The 26256-nt window shown below is 37.1% G+C and overlaps 2 protein-coding genes across 3 annotated transcripts; both read left to right on the plus strand.

Moving 5' to 3' along the window:
• Nucleotides 1-2977: 2977 nt before the first annotated feature.
• LOC122307511 (probable metal-nicotianamine transporter YSL6) lies at nucleotides 2978-8080 on the plus strand. Of its 2 annotated transcripts, none has more exons than XM_043120426.1 (7): nucleotides 2978-3652; nucleotides 4197-4369; nucleotides 4860-4957; nucleotides 5362-5499; nucleotides 5994-6183; nucleotides 6449-6581; nucleotides 6997-8080. In XM_043120426.1, exons 1-7 carry the CDS (start codon nucleotides 3298-3300, stop codon nucleotides 7932-7934), a joined length of 2025 nt encoding a protein of 674 aa, XP_042976360.1. In that variant the 5' UTR covers nucleotides 2978-3297; the 3' UTR covers nucleotides 7935-8080. The 2 variants fall into 2 exon arrangements, with proteins under 2 accessions (XP_042976360.1, XP_042976361.1); XM_043120427.1 differs by having other exon boundaries at nucleotides 7000-8080.
• A 5330-nt stretch (nucleotides 8081-13410) lies between these two features.
• Nucleotides 13411-15095, plus strand: LOC122308074 (transcription factor TCP20-like). The gene is made up of 2 exons (XM_043121236.1): nucleotides 13411-14647; nucleotides 14746-15095. The coding sequence occupies exon 1, from the start codon at nucleotides 13549-13551 to the stop codon at nucleotides 14428-14430; it is 882 nt and encodes a 293-aa protein (XP_042977170.1). The 5' UTR covers nucleotides 13411-13548; the 3' UTR covers nucleotides 14431-14647; nucleotides 14746-15095.
• The last annotated feature ends 11161 nt before the right edge of the window (nucleotides 15096-26256 follow it).

Raw genomic sequence — 26256 nt, forward strand, 5'->3', positions numbered from 1 at the left:
CTGAAAAAATGCTACAATGGTGATAAGTATCGGGTACTGAAACTCACAAGCTCGTAGATAGTTTCATTATCTGACTTATTAGTCAGATCATTATTGTATTGCATTATAGTACCTGTGGTAGAAACAGGAACAACTGATGAACAAGGTGCAGAATACCTCATATATTGGCCATCAGAAAATTGCTGAGCCATTGCAGAATAAGAATACAGAAAGAGATTGCAGAGTAAGAATGCAGTATAATTACAGAAAATGGAAGAAAATGAGATGCAAATGAAGATGAGCTGAATATATCTTTTATAGAGAAAATTATGACAAAGAATCTCTATTGCTTCACAGCATCTCTCGTGAAACAAGAGACAAGAGATAAAAGATATAGAATCATAACTATGCGGCGCCTGACAGCTACAGAAGAGCTGAAAATCTACGGTGCTTGTCTGATCTAAAAAGCTGGCCACCGTTTTTGTTGAAAAATGAGGTTAGCGGCTTAATATTAATGAATTCTTCACTAATTGTGTTATTTATAAAAACTTCAGAAGAGCACAACTCCAGAAGAATAATGAATTTAATGTTAAAATGATCTTGAATTAATATAGTGAATTTCACTATAAAGTCTTGAAGTACTTTTATATGGACAAAACTCATCCTCTGAGTACTCCAATGGTTGCTCGATAATTTGATAAGCAGAAAGATCCATTTCGTCCTTGTGAAGACGATGAAGGAATTCTTAATCCTGAAGTACCTTATCTCAATGCAATTGAAACCCTGAATATGTGATTATTTTATCAACATAGATCAAGTCCACAATTAGTTGGATATACAGATACGACTTATCTTTCAGATCCACACAAGAATATTATTGCAATTCATGAGAAGAAATATGAAATTGATATGGTCAAGTAATAATTTGGCTGATTTATTCACTGAATCATTACCAACTGTAACATTTAAGAAGATTGTGTAGAATATTAGAATGTGGAGATTTGAAGACATATTATCATGCATTTTTCAGGAGAAGTAATGCCTTGAAGACTTGTGCTGATTGTACTCTTTTTCCTTCGCTAAGGTTTTATCCCACTGAGTTTTCCTTTGTAAGGTTTTAATGAGGCAATCCTAAAACATTTGACGGTACACATGAATACTGTACTCTTTTTCCGTCGCCATTGGTTTTTTCCCACAGTATTTTTCTTTGACAAAATTTTAACGAGGCATATTCTTTAAATATGGTCATCCAAAGGGGAAGTGTTGTAAACCATCTTATATTATATAACCACATTTAACCGTCGTAATTGATCAAGTCGTAATCGTCAATTAAAACTTTTATAACCCTATATATATGGGTATATTGATATCAAAATAAAACAAGAAAAGATAAGAAGCCTTCTCTCGTTCTCTCTCTATCTTGAAACTTTTTCTCTCATTTTAACAATTCACAACATCTAACTTTTTATAAAAAGTTAAAAAAAATTATGAACATCATCAATAATTAATTGTTAGACATCCAAACATAGCCTTAAGAAGTCGGTCAGGCCCACCCCTTTTTTTTTTTTTTTAAATCAGCATCGTAACGTTCACATTTCATTCATGAAATAGAGTCCATACAAAATTTATCCTTAATTAAGTCATTACGAATACAATCCGATCCTTCCTCCGTACATATCTTCTCTGCATCATCAAGCGTTGCATACGTTTATCAATTTGTGAGCAACTATGTCAGCTTCTCTATGGCTTTCTATGCTAATGCATTCGATTTATTTCTTCGCCATTCCCAAACACAAATCGTTGTGGTATTGTCGCAAACCGACACCATATTTGGGCTTGGTTCCAAATGTAGGCTGATTGAGCCCACTTAAAATTGATTAGGCCCGTGTCATAACTATTCCTATCTTAAATTGAAAATGCTTTGCCAACCGTATATGATGTTTTGATGACAAAAAATTTCATAAAAATAAATTTATAAATTAAAATAATTTAATATAATATATTAAATTATAAAATTATTTTATTATAAAATATATTTAACGTATCATATAAAATTATATCAGTTTATAAATTTATTTTTATAAAATTTTTTTATGATGGTTTTAGCACTTCCCTATCAATTATATTTAAATTTAAAAAAACTTAGACTACAAAATTTGCTATATAAATCAATTTCTTCAAACAAATACCCCAACAATCTTGTCCACACAGACACAAATAATAGCAACCAAAACAACATTATTAAGATCGTCAAACCAAATAATACAAAGAAAATTCGCCCATGAAACGTAACAAACATAAACAGGTAGATGAGAAAGGATGTCTGGTTGTCTGGCCCTACTATATCAAGCTGTAAACTCTTTAACTATAATTAAAACTACAATCAATTGGTAATGACTAGATAAATTCATGCACGTTATCTTTATACTTCATCCCACCCAATATCTAATATCAGGCGGCAAACACATTAACTATAATTAAAAGCACAATAAATTCGGTCTAACTAATTAAAATGTTATTTTTTCTTAAAAAAAATATATAGCATAAATAGTTTTATATATTTTTCTTCGAGGAAAAGTTGTAAGGGTGATACTAACTATCTACTATCTAAGTTTATTTTAAATTTTTTTATTTTAAATTTTTTTTAAACATCCTTAATCACTAAAAAATTTAAAAATATATATAACTTTATTAATACTCATTTTCTTAATTATTAAGTAAAATAAAAAATTAAATAAACTAAATAAAATAATAATAAATAAATAATAATAATAAAATAATAACCCATTATTCAAATGATAAACAGTGATGCGTCTTAATAATCAATAAGGAGTTTTGTTATATTTAAGTAAAATCGCGTATTAATTTATATACTAATACTGATTATTTTATATTTAAAATTTAAATTAATACCACTTTTAATAAAATTTATTTTTTAATTAATTATATTAAATTAATATATAAATTAATACACGATTATAATTAGAATTATATTTTTCCATCAAGTGCCGCAAAGATCGTTATCGGCACCGCGTTCGGCAGGCAAGCAAGCAATCCCAATCCAGAAGAAAGCATGGAATTGAGCAATTTTCATACGTAAATGCACAGCGCAGAGTCTGCAGACCTCGAAAATCGAGAATTAAGAATTCCGAAAACCTTCGTCGTTAACCACGCTTTTCCCACCAAACATTCTAGTTTGCAGCGAACTGGCCCGTTCCTTCTTTCAGCTACCTTTCGCTGTTCCCAATCTCCATCCCATATACGTACTGCGCTCTCACATCATACGGATTTCGCAACCCAGGACAGGTTAAGAATATCATGGGCAAGGAGAGCGCGTCAGTGGATATATCCGAGCCGTTTCTAGAGGAGTCCGAGGGGATCGGGGCCGTGGAAACGGAGCTTATCCCGGAGTGGAAAGATCAGATCACGATCAGAGGGCTGTCCGTGAGCGCCCTGTTGGGGACCCTCTTCTGCATCATCACCCATAAGCTCAATCTGACGGTCGGGATAATTCCGTCTCTCAACGTTGCCGCTGGCTTGCTGGGGTTCTTCTTCGTCAAGTCCTGGACTAGCTTCTTGTCCAAGTTGGGATTCTCGGTTCAGCCCTTCACGAGGCAGGAGAACACCGTTATCCAGACCTGCGTCGTTGCTTGTTATGGCCTCGCATTTAGCGGTAACCCCACATCCAAAAATACACCCAGATATAATGCACGCCTAAAATGCATGTGTTGATTTTCAGTTTTTGTCCTCTATTTTGTTAGATAACTTAACGATGAAGTTCCACATTTCTGTACCTCCAAACGGAATGGAAAAAAGAAAGAAAAGCAAAAAAAGGGTTGTTGTTCGTGGAGTAATTTTGGATACAAAACTAAATCTTAGGATTGTATCAATTCTGAGAAAATTAATTGGACGTTTATAATTATCAAGAGCTTATGATTGCCTAAATAATGTGGGAAAGCTGTGCAATGTAGCTCCCAAGGGCTGCAGTTGAAGAATTATTCAGTAGTATAATTTGAAATGCACACTTTGTAATTCTTGTGCTTTCAGAATTAGACGATGTAAAAGGAAAGTACCGAACTTGCCTCACCGTTGATAGCTTTTCTACACTCTAAATACCCTTCAATCTTCATGACATTGTACATTTTTCCGAATTTGGGGCCTTTATGTTGCGGTTCTTAATTATGTTACTAATTTACTGGATCTCCCATTGACGGCAGGGGGATTTGGTTCATATATGATTGCAATGGATGAGAGAACTTACAAGCTCATCGGTGCTGACTATCCTGGTAACCGGGCTGAAGATGTTAAGAACCCAGGCCTGGTTTGGATGATTGGTTTTATGTTTGTCGTCAGCTTCCTTGGCCTTTTTAGTCTTGTTCCACTTCGCAAGGTAGTTTCTGCTGTTGTAAATCTCAACATTGTTTGGCTTTCGTTGATTTTTTTTTTTTTTTCAAGTGAAATCATTTCTGTATGTGCAAAAGTTGAAGTCCAATTTGGTTTTGGATGGAAGCAAATAGTTTGGTTATTAAACTGCTTATGATTTACTATCAAGCAAGCTTGTTAGAGGATTAGTTAACTGTTTTAATATTGATTTGGGACGTTAGAGATCTTAGCCGCACTTCATCATTCCTGCTTACTATAGAACAAAGAGCTGGAATTTGTGGGTTAATTCTGTTGGTGTTCGTCATAACAAATTTTTAATTAATACAAGCAAATGAGATTTCTTTCCTCTGGAACTCTTTTGCATATACCACCTCTGTTTAAGTGTGTAATTGACAGTAAGAACCGTTCTCTCTCTCTCTCTCTCTCTCTCTCTCTCTCTCTCTCTCTCTCTCTCTCTCTCGGAGCTTATTGTCTCATATTTCTCTGCATGCTTTTAGGTTATGGTCATGGATTATAAGCTTACGTATCCTAGTGGCACAGCAACTGCAATGTTGATAAATAGCTTTCATACAAACACAGGAGCTGAGCTTGCAGGGTAAGTTCTAGAGATGTCTAGAGATGGTAAATGTAAAGCAAACAATGATATATATTTTTTTTGATAAGTAATAAACTTTATTGAACGAATGCAACTAGGCAAAGCCCATGTACTCAGGAAGTATACAAAAGAGACACCTAATTACACAATGATATATAATAAAGAATGAGATGTCTATATGCAACAATATTGCACAGCTTTCAGGGCACTGCTAAAAGGAGAAAATTCTGTTAAATCATAAACATTGCTCAACTTATTGGGATTTTCAATTCTGGTTCTAGTGCACCTTACTGGATCATTACACAAACACCTTGCGCCTGCATATGCATATCCAATTTAATGTGTGCTGTATATTTAAATGGAACTATAGCCGTTCTCACTGATTCATCTTAAACTATTTACAGGAATCAAGTCCGTTGTCTTGGAAAATATTTGGGCATAAGTTTATTCTGGAGCTGCTTTAAGTGGTTCTTCAGTGGTATTGGTGATTCCTGTGGATTTGACAATTTTCCTACGCTTGGCCTGACGTTATACAAGAGCACGTGAGATTCTTCTACTTTTGCTTTCCTAGTTCTCCTTTTCCCTCACTTGCAAACTCCCCCGCCACCCCCCCTGTTGCTGCCCTTAAAAAAATTTGCAGCTTTATTGCATGTTGTGCTCTAAGCTGGAGTATGGTGAACATAAAGGGTAATGACTGAGGTCATCAGAGTGTATTTTAGCTTGAGGTGTTTGTCATGTTCGGTAAATATTTAACCTTGCATCTCCCTTGCCATGTAGAATAACAAATACCCCAACGATAATGTAATTGCACATTGGGTCAACAAAAGAAGGAAAATTAAAAACCATAAATGAGAGTATTGCTTTATCTAACTGTAAGTCTGTGTGTGCTGTTGGTATATACTATATAGGTACATATGAATGTAAGCGTGCATTTACGTATGCATACATATTAATGCGTGTTAACTTCATGAGTTTGAGCTGTTTCCATTAAAAATGTTTTGGACATATCATGGTTAAAACAATTTCCTTCACGCAGGTTTTATTTTGACTTCAGTCCAACTTATGTTGGTTGTGGTCTTATTTGCCCGCATATAGTCAACTGCTCAGTTCTTCTTGGGGCTATCATATCATGGGGTTTCCTCTGGCCCTTTATTTCTCAACATGCCGGAAACTGGTACCCTGCTGACCTTGAGAGCAATGATTTTAAAGGTCTCTATGGATACAAGGTAGGGTGAAAAAAAAAAAAAAATTTATTTGAACTGTGTAATCTCTTGCCTTAACACAAGTTGCAGGATCCCAGAAGGGCTTGTTACTTCTTGATGTTTTCCTTGAGAAGAACTGTAGTCTGTAGGTACAATCAGGAGAAAAATGCCACCTGGGTGGGATGTAAACCACATAGTAAAGCTGTATCTCTCTACAATGCCTTGGTGAAATGTTATCTTTCTGTGACTTCTCTAAACTGGTTTTTCCTATCTGTCATGTTGCTTGCAGGTCTTCATAGCCATTTCACTTATCCTTGGGGATGGTATTTACAATTTGATCAAGATAATAGTCATAACTGTGAAGGAAATCTGCAACAAAAGCACTAAACAGAGCAACCTTCCTGTCACTGTAGAGATTCTAGGTGAGAGGATATGCAGGGCCTTCAATTTTATTTGAAAAATGGCTCTGTCAATTTTACATGTTTTATTCATGTATATCCTTTTGCTAAGGGTTTTTTTTTTTTTTTTTTTTTAAGAATGCATTTTGAAAAATGGTAATTGGACACCCAACTATGTCTTAGTAATGCAAGCATATGACTGGGTTAAGAGTTCATTAACTATCACAGGTAAATTACAATAAATATACTTGAACAGATGTAATTGCAATTTCATTGCTTAAATTCTTTTTATTTTACCTATAAAAAATTCATTACTTTCGTAAATTAAACTGATGTTGGCCCATTTATTATAGTGTGAGAAATGTATGTTGTTGTCTGAAATTGGTCAGTATAGCATTGTGACACACCTGTTATTGATATTCTTTAATATGTTCATTAGCAGATGGTGAAAGTTCTAGACTACTAATGGAGCAAAGAAGAAGGGATGAGATATTTCTTAAAGACAGAATCCCCTCCTGGTTTGCAGCTGCTGGATATGTGGGTCTGGCTGCAATATCAACAGCAACAATACCAGCCATCTTTCCACCCCTCAAGTGGTATCTGGTTCTAGGCTCATACATCCTTGCCCCTGCTCTTGCCTTCTGCAACTCTTATGGTACTGGACTCACGGATTGGAACCTGGCCTCAACTTACGGAAAGATTGGTCTTTTTATCTTTGCTTCCTTGGTTGGAACCGATGGTGGGGTTGTAGCCGGCTTAGCAGCTTGTGGGGTTATGATGTCAATTGTCTCCACTGCAGCTGATCTCATGCAAGATTTCAAGACTGGCTACCTCACATTATCTTCAGCCAAGTCTATGTTTGTGAGCCAGTTAGTGGGAACAGCCATGGGTTGTATCATTGCCCCACTTACATTCTGGTTGTTTTGGACTGCTTTTGATATCGGGTCACCTGATGGTCCCTACAAAGCACCATATGCCGTAATATTCAGGGAAATGGCCATTCTAGGTATCGAGGGCTTCTCTGAGCTGCCGAACCATTGCCTGGCCATGTGTTGTGGGTTTTTTGTGGCAGCTCTGATTATAAACCTCATGAGGGATGTGATTCCTAAAAGGATCTCCCAGTATATTCCAATTCCAATGGCTATGGCAGTCCCATTTTACATCGGAGCTTACTTTGCTATAGACATGTTTGTTGGGACAGTGATATTGTATGTGTGGGAGCGAATTAATAGGAAGGATGCTGAGGATTATTCAGGGGCCGTTGCTTCAGGTTTGATATGTGGTGACGGTATTTGGACAATACCATCAGCAATCCTCTCTATTTTCAGGATCAATCCGCCCATCTGCATGTACTTTGGGCCTTCTTCCAGAAGCTGAGCAGAATGGCAAACACCCCTCCACCCAAAACAAAGAAAAGGGAAAAAAGCCCTTTGTGATTATATTTTCTTTGAATTGGAATGTTTGTTGGATCGTGTAATGGGTTGTTTAGAAAGTAAGATGAGATAAAATAGTTTTAGATAAAAGTTGAAAGTTGAATAAAATATTATTATTGTTTTGTTATTTAAAAAAGTTGAATTGAGATTTAAAAAAATTGAATTGATTATTCTATTTTGCGTAAAAATTTGAAAAAGTTGTAATGATAAGATGAGATAATTTCTCAATACAATCGGCCCAATGTCATTTATATGATTAATTGAATTGACTTCTTTGCATATGAAATAAACTTAAATTCTAATTACATCAGAAGTACCAAATAAAATTTAAATATGATACAATAAGCAAATAAAAAGAAAAAAGAAGGAAAATACCCTCACAAAAGAATTGTACAAGAGTAAATTTATAAATTAACGTTTTATTATAAATTAATATAATAAATTTGATAAAATCATATTAATTTTTAGATTTATCTTTATATAATCTATTTATATCTACTCAAAAAAATAATTATGCCACCTATGACCTCATTCAAATATCATTCAATATTAATTCTTTCAATGATTTCCATCATGTATTGCAGTACTGTTAGAGAATGAGAGAGGCAGATTTGATTTCTTATAGCAAGTTAACGACTGCCTTCCTATGTAAAATGCTAACAAAACACAATAATAATATCTATAGGTGGAACAGAAAAGCATTCAAGGCTGTATGATATTGCACATATTCTCTGCTTTTCTAAAAGCTTGGGTGGGTGAGAGAATGTTGTTGGGGTTGCTTTGCCACACAACCCATCATTAAGCACCATAAGTATTCTAACTACACCTTTGAAAAACAAAAAAGGGAATTAAGCATTTTAAATTGACTCATCATTCGTTTGACTTTCTAATTCAGAGAGCTTTGTTGCCAAGGGGTTCTACGTGGACACCTACAGATCGAGCGATACGTGGTTGGATGGGTCCCATAGCAATCATATCTCTCATTTATTTATCCTTATCTTCAGATTCTTTTACACGTATTAATTAATTAATTAATTAATATATAACTATATATATTGGCCTGATTTTAATATGATTATCTCCAGAATCTTTGTACATATAAATGTTCGCCATTTATATATATAATTATAATATTTATAAGTTAATATTTAAATATATTATATATTATGAAATTCATTGTAATTATACAAAATTAAAAAAACTAATATATTATCTATGTTAATAATATATTTGATATGCTAAGATGGATATTGTTGACTATTTTACTCATTTTTTAGTCTCATACTGATGTGAAGAAAATAAAAGGCATAGGCCCATAAGAGACTTAATTTCTTAGTTTAAGTATCTAGTTGAAAGTTTATCTAATAACTTTTGACTTTAGTTTATAAATTTCTCTGTTGGCATTTTTGTAAAAGAGAAAGAGGTGGGAAGTTAAAGTTTTACTAGTGGGAAGTTTTGTGAGTGTATTTGGAGTGAGAAGAAAAATTATGTGATTGTAATAATTTTTTACATAGTGAATTTTCTTCTTTGGATCTGGTGGTTTTTCTTCTGTTTTAAAATTTTTACGTAAAATCTTGTGTTGTTATTATTTTTCTATTTTTCTTGTTATTCCTATAAAGGGTAAATCTTAGAATAGTGAATTTGAGATGTTCAAATTTTCAACAGATATATCTTGGATCATGATCTATCCTAAATAATCATGTCTCACTGACCGATCAGCATATATGCATGAAATTAAAGAAGTGGTGATGATAGAAGATGCGCCTAGCCAGCTCACAATAGTCTCACACAGCTTTTAGGAACTGTTTTGCATGTGAATTAATTCATGATCTCTAAGAATTTCGATCGATGCATGTCATGTAACTTTTTCCCTTTGAAGAAAGATTTGGAAGTTTTAATTTCTTCATATGGGTGGAAGTGGAGGACAGGCAGTAAAAAGTGCCACATACATACACATGATGATCATGATATGCATATATATATATATATATATATTTCTTTAATGATAATAAATAAAAAATTATTACAAATTTAAATTCTCCATTATATTGAAAGGGGAAATCCAATTCTGTGAAGCTGATCCTAAGACACCACTCGAGTATATTGCCAATCAGGCACATGCATCGGATGGTGACCTCTTGGATTATTAAGCCCACTAAACTCCACACCAGCTTTTTCATATGCTCATTGATGGATATTGGAATATTGATGAGTCTAAGCCATACACTTCGATGATCAGGATTCATGCATATGAAATTATTGAAGAAATCTAGCCATATATATATATATATATATATATATATTAAATTGAGCTGTGTTGTTGGGGAAAAGGGGGAAGTTCTAGCTCATGTGTGAATCGTTTTTGACTGGTAAAAAAAAAATCGTTAACAAAAGTTGGGTAAGAACCTTAAAAGATGAAACAAAACAAAATAAATTTAGAAGCAAAAGAAAGAAAATGATGGCTCATAGTGTGGGGAGATGAGACATACAGATAATGAATAGGTCCATCTTATCAAAACAAGGCATTCGGTTAGAGATTCTGGCTTTATTAATATTGGAACTCATCCAATCAGTGGAACTTGTGGATTCTATTTAATCATGTGGTGGAGGCTGGAAGAACTCATTTTTCCACGAGTATGGAAATAAATAAATAAAAATATTTACAAAATTCGATTATTAATATATCTAATGCATTAATTATGTGAAAATTCTAAGAAAATGTCATACCCATGAGAGAGATATGTAAGACATTTTGGCTTCTTCTTTTTATTTTTATTTTTATTTTTTGTCATATTCAAGTTTTGAATTAATTCAGACGATGTTGGTGCAAGATATTTCAAACAGCTAGCTTTCAAAGAGGGGCCTCCCTTGTCTCCATTGTGGGAAGCACATGTGACTAGCAAAACAATCACCAACACACAGATAGCCATTCCCACCATAAGTATTATCATTAGATAACAAAGGAGTTAGTCTTCTCTACATCAAAGCATGCACAAAGCTAAAATTTAGTAAAAGAGAAAGGAAGATCAAAATAAGAAAAAGCCATGCTCTCATGATTTCTTATATGACTTGTAGAAAAATTCTTAAGGTTTGCTTATAAGTAATCAAGTACTTGAGAGCATGATAAAAGAAAAGGTGAAAACAATGAGAGAAAATATATATTGGTAGGATCCCCACAATGGTGACCAAGAATTGGATGGATCATGCAACAGAAGTCAATTTGTTAGGTTGATGGTTATCGGCCTTTTGCTGGATATATGGTTGTCGTTCGATCTTGCATTGAAAGCATGCTGCATGCAGCATGGGGTTTAGGCGTCTTTGTCACGCACTGATCTTGGCCAAAGTAAAATCAATAAGACCTACCCTTTATTTAGGTTTGATTGCAATTCTCCAATAGTGAAAAGGGATCAAGACCAATCATACCAACCTGCAAACTTTTGAATTTTGAAAATAAAGCAGCTTTGGACCAACTCATGTCCAACCGATGCTTAATTTCTTATAAATAGGTCTTTATATGGGTGTAAGTTGTAAAGGGCTAGCTGCTAGATCATGAAACTTATCTCATAGGACCGTGAGATTCAAATCAACTAAAATTAATTGGTGTTAGGAAAGACAAACTCAAATTTTTAATGACATTCGACATGATCAAATTCCGCAAGCTGTTTACTTTTAGAGCGATCGCAAGGAATGATCTTGTGCGCACACCCGCCCCAACAGTATTTACCAATGGTCTTAACTTTGGTAATAATTCAGACTTGCATTGATTTATTAACATCAGACAAGTGCTTGTTTTACCTCCTCAATGATCATGATTGTTTTAGAGAACAATACTATGCAGTACGTACTATTAGACTATATATATATTCGCTCAAAGAAAAGGAGATACCATTAGCGGCTAAAAGACAAGAGGCTTATTGAATTTGAGGTGCCATGAAGCGATTGAACCAAGGATTATCATGTCATTTTCTGCTAGCTTCTATTCCCTCACATGATGATTTTATAATGGAATTTATAATTAATGGCCTACATTCGACCAATGCTCGATCTGGTACATTGGCTGCTCGCATTCACAATGTAAGTAGGTTATCATGTGTTATGTATTTATATGCTATGATATTATCTATGGAACATTAAGACATTTGAAAATTGTATTCAAATCACAATTGAATACCCTTTTGATGAAACTGGGCATCTTTGTCTTGGGAGAAACTTAAGGAACTTCTTGTCACTTTCTTCAGCTGTTTTTGATACTCGGTTATAATAAACCAAGGGTTCAATTCCTCTCGTAGGTGAATGTATTTTAATCTCTCTCTCTCTCTCTCTACACGAATATTATGCACATAATTTCCCTTCTCAAGAAATATATGTACTCACGTGATCTTTCCTCTTTCAAAAATACATTAGCTTTATTATGTTATCAACTTCACAAAGACCATTACAACTTAAAGAAATTACATGCCATAATTTAATTTGTATATTTTTTTCCTTTCTCTATAATCTCTAGAAGATGTTTTTAATTCATAAGGTTAGTACGTACTCTAGATTCAATCTCAAACCTCCTTTATAAATGAAATATAAACCGCCATGATCTTGGAAATAACTTAGATGATTGATAAGAAGAGAACTACGGTTCTTTAAGAATATATACAAAATCATATTCCCTTTTTCCTAGAAAAAAAAGTGTGTTTATGGGGAAGAAAAAAAAAAACTTTTTTTCCCTGATGCTGAAGCTGCAAGTGAAGGCCACAAAAAGGCATGGTCTAATCATACAATCCTATCCAATTGATACACCACTAATGACCCATAAACCTTTGGAAACTCTAGAACTAATTCATGCAGTAGGGCCCCTAACTCCAGTATCTCTAAACTTGAAAATGAAAGCAAGACCTTGCGCGCCCCTTTGTATGCAACTGTAAATCTGCAACCACGCCCATCGAGTCCATATCCCGTGGTTGCTGATCTCATTATTACGTTTCTGCTTTAATTTTTGTGGGTGTGTGCGCGTTTTTCTTAACATATCTGAAGGATGGCCTGGAGTGGGTTAGAAGCAACTACACGACCACTCGTAGGCTGCCATGTGGCGACAGCCAAATGTCCACGTGGACACTTGAGTCCCTTGCAAGAGATGGCATCGTGTATTGTTGCTGCTGCAATAATAGCATGCGAGAGAGAGAGAGAGAGAGAGAGAGAGAGAGAGAGAGAGAGCCAATGGAACGTGGGAATGGATTTGCATGTGTGCCTCTGCGGTGGTGAAATTGGCAGTTAAAGACTTAAAGGTACTTTCACATCAAACTAGTCAAAACCCCCCACAACAGTGAAAAAGGAAAAAAACACGTAATGAAACTAAAACCAGAGTTAAAAATGGACAATGTGGGCACATCGGGATTTTAATATTATATGGGTTTTGTCTTCTCATTCCTTGCCAAAAACAGTGAAAACCTGTCTACGACTTTTCAGTCACCTTCTTCAATCAAAGAAAGAGGACCCCTTTTTCTTTTCTTTTCTTTTTTCTTTTTTTTTTTTTGTCCTTTTTTCCTTTTTCTTATTTTGCCCTGTTCATGGATCCCAAGGGCTCAACGGCAAAGCAGCCACAAGAAGTACCAAACTTCTTAAGCGCCCCTCAGCCACCACCACCACAACAACAACCAAACATGGGTGAGAACAAGCCTGCTGAAATCAAAGACTTCCAGATTGTGATTGCTGACAAAGAAGAGGGCAAGAAGCAGTTGGCCCCCAAGAGAAGCTCAAACAAAGACAGGCACACCAAAGTTGAAGGCAGGGGAAGGCGGATAAGGATGCCGGCTCTATGTGCAGCGCGGATTTTTCAATTGACCAGAGAATTGGGCCACAAATCTGATGGGGAAACCATACAGTGGCTATTACAGCAGGCTGAGCCGTCGATAATTGCAGCCACCGGAACGGGAACTATACCGGCTTCAGCTTTAGCAGCGGCAGGGGGCTCTGTTTCGCAGCAGGGGACTTCTCTATCGGCTGGATTGCACCAAAAGATTGATGATTTAGGGGGGTCCAGTATTGGGTCAGGCAGTAGGACCAGTTGGGCAATGGTAGGTGGGAATTTAGGGAGACCCCATGTGGCCACAGGGTTATGGCCCCCGGTCAGTGGCTTTGGGTTTCAGTCATCATCTGGTCCATCGACAACTAATTTGGGCAGTGAGAGTTCAAATTACCTGCAAAAAATTGGCTTCCCTGGATTTGACTTGCCAGCCAGCAATATGGGTCCTATGAGTTTCACCTCAATATTGGGTGGGAGTAACCAGCAGCTACCTGGGTTGGAACTTGGCTTGTCCCAAGATGGTCATATTGGGGTTTTGAACCCCCAAGCCTTGAGCCATATTTATCAGCAGATGGGGCATGCTAGAGTGCAGCAGCAACAGCATCAACCTCCTGCTAAGGATGATTCTCAAGGGTCAGGACAGTAGGTTTGGACTTTGGGGACATTAAATCTACAAATTTGAAGAGGGGCATCAAAGAAGTGGCACTTTCAGAGGCTGAGTTCTTTTGTAATGGTTTTTGCATTGTATAATTTGGAAAAAGAAAAAAAAAAACGAGAAAAGAGATGCTGAAAGAATTCAATAGGGACTGGATTTGGTTTGCCCCTTCTTTTGACCTCTGCATCACTGAAGTCTCCAAAAACAGGTGCTTCTTAGTCTTAAATGGTTTGTTTTAATTATTAATCTCTTCATATACCAAAGAGGTGTTAATTGTTAGTTTTGCTTTTGGTGTAAAATGTGCAGGTGGAAATTGTGCACAGCCAGATTGCTTGGTTTGGGGTTAACTTCTTGTTTAATTGAGAATTTGAGAGGTGTGTTGATTATAGTGTAAGGCCTTTTTAATTATCTTGTTCTCCTTTAGGTGTGGATGGAGTGGTGATCGGTTTGTTTGCGACATTAGAGTTTCATAGTCATATTTTTCCAATTTCTTCTTAGATCTAGGAAGGGATTTTAATTATCTAATATATTCTTGTGTTTTCGCAGAAAGGGCAAATTGTTTGTAAAATCTGGCTGTCTGATACATGGATTTTACTTGCTAGCTAATGTCTATAAACAATCTATTACCTCTTCAGAAATATACAGCTTTGGACCTATCTCTCTTACTCTGTAAGGATATTGACTTCTTTTTGGGTGGGGGTGTTCCTCTCACTGGATCCATTTCTTTTTCTTCTTTATTCGAGTTTTGATCTTTTGGAATATGTCAAGGATTGATCTCCACAATCTGCTGCGTTCCGGGTATAAATATTTTTTCCCCCCTACATTCGAATTGGTTACGTGAAAGTTGAGGTTTGGATATTGAGGCAACATGGTTCTCCATACATTTTTAGAAACTATTCTAAGTTCTCGTAATTACATCAGTCAGGTATAAGACACAAATCTATCACTTCATAGCTCACTAGGTTGTGAACCAAATCTCAGTAGAAACACACATTGTTGCTGCTGAACATTCTCCATTGCGTTCGTGCTCTTGGCCTGTCCATGATAGCCAACATCGCTGCATTACTTCTCCAAGCATCTTTTGGTCAATGGAGATATATTGAACTGCTATATACTTCGATATGTTTGCAATACCTGATATCGCTAGTGCATCTCATCAACAAGAAGTGTGTTGATATTGTGGCCCTAGTCTCATTTCATGTCGCCTTGGCACATGTCACAGGATCCATTGCTCAAGTTTGTATGGGTATGTTGAAATCTAAAGTAGGTTGATGAATTAGAATGCATTAGAAAAGAATTAAAACTACCTTCATCTGGAGGATCAAGTGGAAGTTTTTAGTAGTTAGGACTATCTTCATCACATTATATGTCCTGTCTGGCTAGTGTTTTTTTTAATGTAATGAGAATGGAATGAACAAAATGACTAGTTTATATGTTTAACTCCAGAACTTTGAATTCCAATCTGTTTGATTTTCTTGAAAATGTCATTAATTTATATGCGCTTCTTCATGATTCCTTTCCAGGTTTTTCTGTTTTCTTTATAAAAAGAGCGTAAACTTCTATGTAAGCACTTCCCGAGTTAAATATATTCCCCATCTCATTGGACTTCTCGACACCTTAAAGCTAATCAATTTCTTATTCTCTCTTCACTTGTGCCCTTTTCCACCTCTAGTTTATTTCTTTTCTTCCTTAGCTGTCTAAAGATTCATTGAGATAATATGAAACCACAAATTTAAAATTTACCTATTTAAATCCTCACTACAATCTACGTGCAAGTCATGAAAATGTTGAGAGTTTTGCTTCAGAGAGATTTTTCACTTTACGTGTTTCTATATACGAAGCTTACATATTAAGTAGAAGTAGAATAGGTTATCCTTTGCTATGAAGTTGGCATGCAACTTTCATTGCTACTCTGCTCTTGGTTGCTTTTGTCCTTTTGAACACAATTGCTGTAGTCAGCAATGATGTATCTGCTCTAATAGTTTTTCTTGGTCGGGTCTCTTTCTGCTTCTGTTTTTCCTCCTGCACTGCGTGAGCCTCAGCAATAATTGTGGTGGCCCCTCTAGTTGTATTCTGAAATGGACATCTGCTTTCCCAAGATAAATGATCTTTCGTGTCACTCTCAAGATATATTTTGGCAGGTATTCTAGCGTTGGTATCAAAGGTCCAAAAATCTCTGCTGAACGTTAGTAACTCTCGAAATCGACCTGCCGTGGGGAAAAAGCAGATATTTTTCCCATTATACCTCATTTAAAAACCACTAAACCTCCATTTTCTAGCATTATTACAGAAACAATTACATGTGCTAACATTTTCAGTGCTCTGCGGCCTTTATTTGTAACGTTAGATAAAATCTGCATTCTGCACCCTACACCTGAACAATGATGATCTAGGACACAGTTTCAGCTGATGATCAACTGCCATAGAGGAACCGATAATATGTTTGTGATGCATATTATGTTTTGAGACACTGGTTTATTATCTTGAACCAGATTTATGCTCAATACATTTATTACCTTAGAAGGACTTTAAAGCTCCATTACAGTCGCCATCTTTTCGTCATGGTTGATCTTAGATTATGCTGTGTTCTGTTACGAAGACATTGGCCACATGGTTTTATCTCCTTTTAGATATTACCATGAGCAAGCCATCACTGTCAGTTCAGCTTTGTTCTCAATCGAACACAATCACCTGATTTAAACCCCACTTAGTGTGAGTTTGACTCATAGAAACATCAAAGCCCCATCACCTTTTATGACTCCTATAAACTCGTCCAGCATGTTATGTGTGTTGGTGGAACTGCTACTCGTCTCACTATAAGCTCTAGCTGCATCTTGTTTCATTTTCACCTGTGTTTGTCCACTTTCGGTTTCCTCGGTAATTTTTTTGGTTCTCTACTTTTGCCTTTTCCTCATTGGGTTATGTGGGACCCAACTCGTGCCTGGTTTGAATGTGCACTCGATGGAATGAATAATGGTGTCTTCCATCCAGTCTATGCAGTCATGGTCCTCTCTTTATTTGGCTCAACACCGTAAATGGACAACGGGTCAACTGTTCAAGTACACGTAACTCTGCCATATGGCTGCAACAGATTTCCGCAGCTCGGCCCTGGCCAATCCACCCATCCCGTCATGGTCGAAAAATCCATCCGTTGACCGGGATGGGTAGTCGGAAGGCAGGCTTTTTTTTCCCTTCAAAGAAGCAAGCGAGGGGCGGGGGTTACAGCCAAAACCCATGCTATTAGACTGCGAAAGCGAATCAAAATGATCCAAAGTCCTATAACGTGTGCCCTCACATCCATGGAACACACTCAGCTGCCGAAAACTACAAACAAAACCATATTTTTCAACCTTTGTGGAATAGTACTCTGTAGGACACAAATCTTCACACACAAAGTCGACAATATATTTCACATACTTCAGCCCCTAGTCAACACCTGGTGTGAAAGAAAACCAATTTCAAAAAATGGAACGTACGTCCAATGTTACTGAACCCAGTCCTCACTACTTCTGTATAAAACCGATTTCTGCAACACTAGAACCACGTATACTTGCGTTGGGATGGATGCTGCATGAAGACATATAAGCACATAAATACATGTATGTACCAAAATAAACGTGGGCGAATAATGTCACTACTTTAAGCTGCTATCTACGAACGACGATACAAATAGACTCATAAATTCCGTGAGCTATACTTTTCCATGGCAGGATTCTATCCATACAAACCTTAGTCAGAAGTACTTCTCTCTATATGATTTGAAGATGAAGAAAAAAAGAGTTCAGAAGCTCGCACAACCACATGAATCATGATAACCTTGCAGGTTGTGAAGAAAACAAATGCAGGCAATTGGAATTGATGACCAGTAAAGGCCATGATTTTGTTTGTGCCATTTTTAAGGCCCAAGAGATAAGACGAGCCCTCCCTTTCATTTTCGGAGTCTAAAGAGACCGGCCTTTAGGCCCCTTATAATCCCTGTCAAAAGCAACCCAGTCCACCTTGTTCAATCTCCAAAACTTGTTATTTACACATTTTAGTTGCAAATCGACGAAGATGACGCACCCTCTACACTATTCATGACATGACGGGAGTTCATTTTTACACGAGAAATATATATTAAATTTTGAATTTCAAATCTTTTTAGGTGTATTACATTAATTCATGCGTATGTTTCGCATTAATGGTATGATGCGTTTCCCTGCGAAGAACGCGATGAGGTTTGGTGGACATTGACTTGTCGTTGTGGGTTTTTTAGCAACAACACGAAGCAACTCGGCCACCATTTGAGAGAAAAAGAAAACAAAAAAGGAAGACTCCATTAGGTGGAAGTTTCTTCTCCACAAATCTTATATTATCATCCCAACTTCAGGCTATTATATTCAGTGCTTTTCCAGCCTATCTTCCAAGGTTTTAATTCTCCAATCAAATCACTAGAGTATAGTAATGGGACCCAATATCCATGGATAAGTGAATCAACATAAATTCAATTCCCTGCATTTTTCTACCTGGCCTCAAAAGCTTAGGATGCTGGACAAACTGGGTGTCTGTACGTTCGTACAAGGTCGCTGGAATCTTTGGATTCTCCTTGGTGTGCATTGAACGTTTCTTTTTGTTTCTTCGTATCCAATAGTTTGGGAGAAATGCACAAAAGGAATACACTTCATTTGGTGGAAGTTTCTCTTCCACATATTGATCACGATGATCATGATCTTACATCATCCCAACTACGTACAGACGACTATTATATATTCAAGAGTGCTTTTACAGCCTTTCTTCCAAGACTTTTAATTATCCAATCAAATCACAGAATATATATAGTAATGGGACCCCATATATAGATTGATGAGTGAGTCAACATAACTCACAATATAATTAACTTCGATCCCCATTTTTCTACGAGTCAGAGCCCTATCAACACGTACGACTCGGGAAATTCTTGGATCCTTGGTCATGTACGTGTTTTGAACATTTCTTTTGTTTTTGTTTATTTTTTTCTTACTTTCATCGACTCTTTCCTTCTTTTTCTTGTTGGGAGCTGTTCTGACACAGAGACGATTCTAAATAAAAGAGGGACGAAATTTAACGTGGTTCGGCAATTGCCTACGTCCACAGCTGCTGTAATTTCACTATAAAAATAATTTTACAGAAAAATTTTCTCTGCTCACCCACTCTCTTCCTCTCTTCTTTCTCTCTTCTACACTCTGTCTGCACTCTCTGCTGCATACACTGTCTGCACCCTTAAGCTCTCCTATTTATAGGAGAGCAGATCACTACGTTGCAGCAATTTGCTGCATGATTCTTGGGGAGGTGCCTAACAATACAAAAGCACCAAACGGTGCCTAATGAGCCAAAGAAGCAAACGGTGCATGGCTCACCGTTTACTATTTTGTCTCCATCTGCAACAATCTCCCACTTGGAGACAAATGAGTCTACATATCTTCATAGCAATCATCATAGCAACTTCAAGTCATGCCTTTAAGTACGAAGTCCAACTGAAACTATACACAGCTTCAGTTTGTCAGCAGTAACTACTTTTGTGAACATGTCTGCTGGATTCTCTGTTCCTCGAATCTTCTCAAGTATCAGCTGTCCACTATCGAGAAGAGATCGAATAAAATGGTATCGCAACTGTATGTGTTTTGTTCTGGAATGAAAGGCTGGATTCTTTGCAAGAAAAATAGCACTCTGACTATCACTGTGCAGAATGCCTTTTTCATTCTTCTTTCCCAATTCCTCCAAGAATGACTGCAACCAAACCATTTCCTTCTCTGCTTCAGTTATAGCAACGTATTCCGCTTCTGTAGTTGAGAGAGCAACAATCTTCTGTAACTTAGAAGCCCACGATACAGCTGTACCACCCAGCGTATACACAAATCCAGTAGTACTTTTTCTGCTGTCAACGTCACCTGCTAAATCAGCATCTACATACCCCTGTAGTTTTAAACCTGCTTTTGTAAAGCATAGTGACGTATCTGAAGAGCCTTGTAGATATCTTAAAATCCACTTGACTGCTTCCCAATGCTGCTTTCCTGGATTACTCATGTACCTGCTCACAGCTCCCACTGTTTGTGCAATATCTGGCCTTGTACAGACCATGGCGTACATAAGACTACCAATAGCAGATGCATAGGGTATTCTGTTCATGCATTCTTGCTCTTCCTCCGTCTTTGGCGACTGATCCTTAGTTAGTCGAAAGTGACTAGCTAAGGGTGTGCTCACTGGTTTCGCCTTGTCCATGTTAAACCTTCTGAGCACCTTCTTCACATACTCCTCCTGCGAGAGCTTGAGAGTATCATTAGACCTGTCTCTAATAATTCTCATACCAAGGATTTGTTTTGCAGCACCCAAATCCTTCATCTCAAACCGCTTTGACAATTGCTTCTTCAGTTCATTGATTTCCTCGATGCTTGACCCTGCAATGAGCATATCATCCACATACAACAGTAAGATAATATAAGAGTTGTCAAAGTTCTTCATACAGCAACAATGGTCAGCCTGCAATCTTGTAAATCCATTACTGCACATGAAGTTGTCAAACTTCCGGTACCATTGTCGTGGAGCTTGTTTTAGGCCATACAAGCTCTTCTTCAGTTTGCAAACTAGATTCTATTTTCCCTTCACTGAGAATCCTTGTGGCTGGTGCATATAGATGTCTTCCTCCAAATCACCATGAAGGAATGCAGTCTTCACATCTAACTGCTCAAGATGTAGATTCTCTGCAGCCACAATTGCCAACACTAGCCTGATCGTTGTCAATTTTACAACTGGAGAGAAAATGTCTGTGTAGTCGACACCTTCCTTTTGTTGAAACCCCTTCACGACCATTCTGGCTTTGTAGCGCTTGCTACCATTGTGCTCTTCCTTAATTCTGTACACCCATTTATTGTGCAAAGCCTTCTTACCTTTTGGAAGTTTAGTTAGCTCCCATGTCTGATTTGACATCAGTGACTCCATCTCATCTTGCATGGCTTTCTCCCACTTGATCAAATCTTCAATTCGTATAGCTTCATCATAACTTTCCGGTTCACCACTATCTGTTAGCAAGATGTAGTATAGAGATGGTGAGAACCGTTGTGGTGGCCTGATTGTCCTTGAAGATCTTCGAGTAGCAGTGAGTGGTGTACGTTGTTCGATCTGTGTATCATCATTTTCTTGATCCTCGTTCTGATCAGTGTTGACTCGAGTAACATCAAAATCAACAACCTCAGGTTTCTTTGGCTGTTTCTCAAATTCAGCTTGTGACTTAGCTTTGTACAGAATCTACTCATTAAATATCACATTTCTACTTATGATGATTTTGCGATTTTTATCATCCCAAAATCGATAGCCAAATTCTTCATCACCATAACCGATGAAAAAACATTTTCTAGATTTGGCTTCTAACTTGTTACGATCAGTAGAATCTATGTGAACATATGATAAACAGCCAAAAACTTTCAAATGGGAAAGATTTACCTTCTTTCCGCTCCAGACTTCCTCTGGTAGATCGAACTTTAAGGGAACTGAAGGTCCCCGATTAATCAAATAGGCTGCAGTGTTAATTGCATCAGCCCAAAAACATTCAAGCAATCCTGAATTCAGCCTCATGCTTCTGGCACGTTCATTGAGAGTTCTGTTCATGGGTTCAGCTACGCCATTCTGCTACGGTGTCCCGGGAATAGTCTTCTGAAATCTAATCCCATTTGCAGCACAGAATTCTTTGAACCCTCCATCGATGTACTCTCCTCCATTGTCTGACCTCAGACATTTTAACTTCAAGCCTGTTTCATTTTCAACCATGGCTTTCCACTTCTTGAAAGTATCAAATGTGTCAGATTTATTTTTCAAAAAATAAACCCATACTTTCCTGCTTGAGTCATCAATAAATGAAACATAGTACCGCAATCCTCCAAGAGAAACGACTGGGGATGGCCCCCACAAATCTGTGTGCACCAACTCCAACTTTGTAGATTTTGGAGTTCTACCATTTTTCAGGAAAATAACCTTTTTCTGTTTCCCAAAAATGCAACATTCACACATGTCGAAATCAGTTGATTCCAACTTTGGTAACTTCCCCTTGGATAGTAGTACCTTCATTCCTTTCTCACTCATGTGACCAAGCCTTTGATGCCATAGGTTGGCATTTGCATCAGCAATTGCAACAGTATCTCTAATACTTGAAGTCATGTATAGAGTACCTGTTTTTGTGCCTCGAGCTACTACCATATCTCCTCTTGTTATCTTCCACGTGCCACCGGTAAATAGTACCGAATGCCCATCAGCATCAAGTTGTCCTACAGAAATCAGATTCCTCATGAGCTTAGGAACATGTCGCACCTTCTGTAGCAACCATGCACTTCCATTGGGCAAATTGATTGGTACATCTCTCATGCCTTCGATTTCCAACGCTTCACCATCTGCTAAGTACACATTTCCGAAATCACCAGTGACATAATTCTGCATGATTTCTCGGTGTGCTGTAGTGTGGAACGAGGCTCCTGAATCTAACACCCAAGATTCAATTTGGTTGTCGACTGAAAGGAGTAAGGCATCTTGGAGATCTTCTGTTGTGGCATTAACAGTGTCATGCTCATTCTTCTTCTTTGCTTCCTTGCAATTATTTTTGAAGTGGCCAATCTTGCCACAATTCCAGCACTGTACTTGTTTTCCGGACTTAGATTTACTTCTGCCTCTTCGGGACTTCGATCTGCCCCGATTTTAACTTCTAGTAGCTCCTCTACCTCTCGTCTCGAGGTTTAAGGCAGAACTGGAAGTTGATGCTTCTCCTGTATCTCTTCTGCGAACTTCCTCGCTAAGAATATGGTCTCGTATATCTTGATACTTCATCTTTGTTTTGCCATAAGAATTGCTGACAGCTGTTCTCATGGCCTCCCAGCTCTTTGGCAATTGAGCTAGAGCAATCAGTGCACGTACTTCATCATCAAATTCAATCCCCACTGAAGCTAATTGATTGATGATGGTGTTGAACTCATTCAGATGCTGAATAACTGGAGTTCCTTCTGCCATTCTCAAGTAGAATAGCTTGTATATCAAATGCACTTTGTTATTGGCTGATGGCTGCTCGTACATGTCCGATAGAGCTTTCATCAAATCCGCTGTGGTCTTCTCCTTTCCCACATTGTGTGCAACTGATCTTGACAGTGTTAGTCGAATGACTCCCAACACTTGTCTATCAAGGAAACTCCAATCTTCATTGCTCATATCATCTGGCTTTCTTCCTAGGAGTGGAAGATGTAGTTTCTTCCCATAGAGATAATCCTCTATCTGCATTCTCCAGTAGGCAAAGTCTGTACCGTCAAATTTCTCGATACCAACACCTTTAGCTTCTTCTCCAGCCATAACTTTACAGATGAGTTCAAATTCAAACAAACAAAGATCACCGTTGCGTCCGAAACACTTGAATTAGCTGTAAACGAGTCTGGAATGATCCAAATAGCTTGTCAGCACTATTTGATTGTCACGATGGAACTCCAACTGGCGTGATCTAGCCCAAAATGATCTGCAACACGTAGATGGTTCAGATCCAATGTACTGATGCCGAATCTCAAAATTTCGACCGTACGGATGAGTCCGGAATGATCCAAATAGTTGGAAAGCACTATTTGATCGTCGAAATTGGACTCCGAATGGCTTAGATCTAGCCAAAAAATAGATCTGAAAAACGGACGATTCTGATCTGTCTGGCGCGTGAGATACACGCGCTGCACAGTGCGCGTGGGCAACGCGTGGGCGCTTGTAATACATGCGCGTACAGTACTGTGGCGCATGGGGGAGAGTGAGACGCGTGTGACACACGCGCCGAACCTCTCTAGGGCGCGTGGGCGCGTGTCCTTCACGCGTCTTCAACCTCTGGCGCACGTGGGGGCGCGTGGGCGAGTGTGGTGCATGCGTCTTCAACCTTCGGAGCGCGTGGGGTGCGTGGGTTGCAGCAGATGCACGCGCCGATCTTCTAGGGGCGCGTGTAGACTCGTCCGACCTCCGTTTTCGATTCTGTTTGTGGCAACGGATTCGTCTCGACGCGAGGAACACCGTGGAGTTGTCAAAAATTGATTTTGAATAATTTGAAATTTCAGACAACTCGAACCAGTGCTCTGATACCAATTGTTGGGAGCTGTTCTGACACAGAGACGATTCTAAATAAAGGAGGGACGAAATTTAACGTGGTTCGGCAATTGCCTACGTCCACAGCTGCTGTAATTTCATTATAAAAATAATTTTACAGAAAAATTTTCTCTGCTCAGCCACTTTCTTCCTCTCTTCTACACTCTGTCTGCACTCTCTGCTGCACACACTGTCTGCACCCTTAAGCTAGGAGAGCAAATCACTACGTTGCAGCAATTTGCTGCATGATTCTTGGGGAGGTGCCTAACAATACAAAAGCACCGAACGATGCCTAATGAGCCAAAGAAGCAAACGGTGCATGACTCACCGTTTACTATTTTGTCTCCATCTGCAACATTTCTTTTGTTATATATTACAAAACAAAACAAAAATAAAAAGTAACAATACGTGACATAAACATTATTTATACAAGTTGATCAGTTTACAAACCAATGCAATGAGCGACTATATACATATATATATATATATAGCATTTTACGTTATAAAAATACAAAAGACTTTCTTCACGTGAATAGAATTTATTCATGATAAAACCCTCTTTTTGCATTGACAATCGAGTTAATTACTCTGCATTCCTTCATCCTCCCTAGTTCCTATCCAAGGATATTAATTGAAACATATTCCCATCATGCATGATAATGAGATTCGAGCATGCAAATATACCATGGCCACTTGGAGATATATATATATATATATATATATATATATGTATATATAAAGACATACACACACACACCCACCTAGCTAGCTACCTCAGTCCCATTAAGTCACTGGCACATTTATTTTTCGAGTTATTCTAGTCTTAAGTCGGTATGTAGAATATACTATTCACATTACTTAAATTATAAAATTTGATTTGCAAGATTTAAATTTTAAAATTTCTTTTCCAAATCAAATTATATCATGCAGGAATATTATTAGATTTGTTATCTACACCGACTTATAAATAGAATTTTTTTTTTAATTTTTCAAGACACAATTAATTCTTCTTTCTTTATTGGGATCATGGCCGGGGTCCTAGTTGCATGCGAATTTTTTACAGATAAAACCAACTATATATGTATATATACATATTAAGAATATATAAGATATTCTCTTAATAAGATATTAATCTTTCAATCAATTAAAGAAAAGCCAAGCCAATAATATCAGTGCCACTCTAGAGATGACTTTATATTATTTAAATTAGTCAACAAAAATAAATAGTATATATATATATATATTATATGTAACTTCTACTTTAAAGTCACAACTTGGTAGATTCGTTGAGAAGTACATTCTATTTGACCTATCTCAATATCTTGCTGGAGAAGTAAATAAATATATAATCAATTATATATAGACATACATACACACGCACTAATATTAGACTGACAACTTCATCCAATTCTAACTACTTTGGTCAACTTATCTAATTAATTATTACATTCTAATTACCACTTGAAATTATTGTATGGAAGATTCTACACAATCATCTTAAGATAGTTGTTGGGAAACTTCTTATTAGGGAGGGAAAGACAGAGTACTTATGATACATAGAGTTGTTTTTGTGTACTTTTTACATACTTTACTGATATGATTAGTCAAATTAATTATTTTATATTAAAAAAATGATACAGTTAATTATATTAGTAGAATATGTAAAAAATATGTAAAAATGATTGTATATAGAATTTTTGTTTAATTATATTCTAA

Source organism: Carya illinoinensis, chromosome 4 (assembly GCF_018687715.1).
Source record: "Carya illinoinensis cultivar Pawnee chromosome 4, C.illinoinensisPawnee_v1, whole genome shotgun sequence".
Lineage (NCBI taxonomy): Eukaryota > Viridiplantae > Streptophyta > Magnoliopsida > Fagales > Juglandaceae > Carya > Carya illinoinensis.

What these genes read in the sequence shown, in the direction of transcription:
- LOC122307511 (XM_043120426.1), top strand. Translation starts at nt 3,298, where the DNA reads ATGGGCAAGGAGAGCGCGTCAGTGGATATATCCGAGCCGTTTCTAGAG. An exon ending in CTGACGTTATACAAGAGCAC is followed by an intron (nt 5,500 to 5,993) that starts GTGAGATTCTTC and finishes TCCTTCACGCAG; the next exon opens with GTTTTATTTTGACTTCAGTC. An exon ending in TGTCACTGTAGAGATTCTAG is followed by an intron (nt 6,582 to 6,996) that starts GTGAGAGGATAT and finishes TATGTTCATTAG; the next exon opens with CAGATGGTGAAAGTTCTAGA.
- LOC122308074 (XM_043121236.1), top strand. Translation starts at nt 13,549, where the DNA reads ATGGATCCCAAGGGCTCAACGGCAAAGCAGCCACAAGAAGTACCAAAC.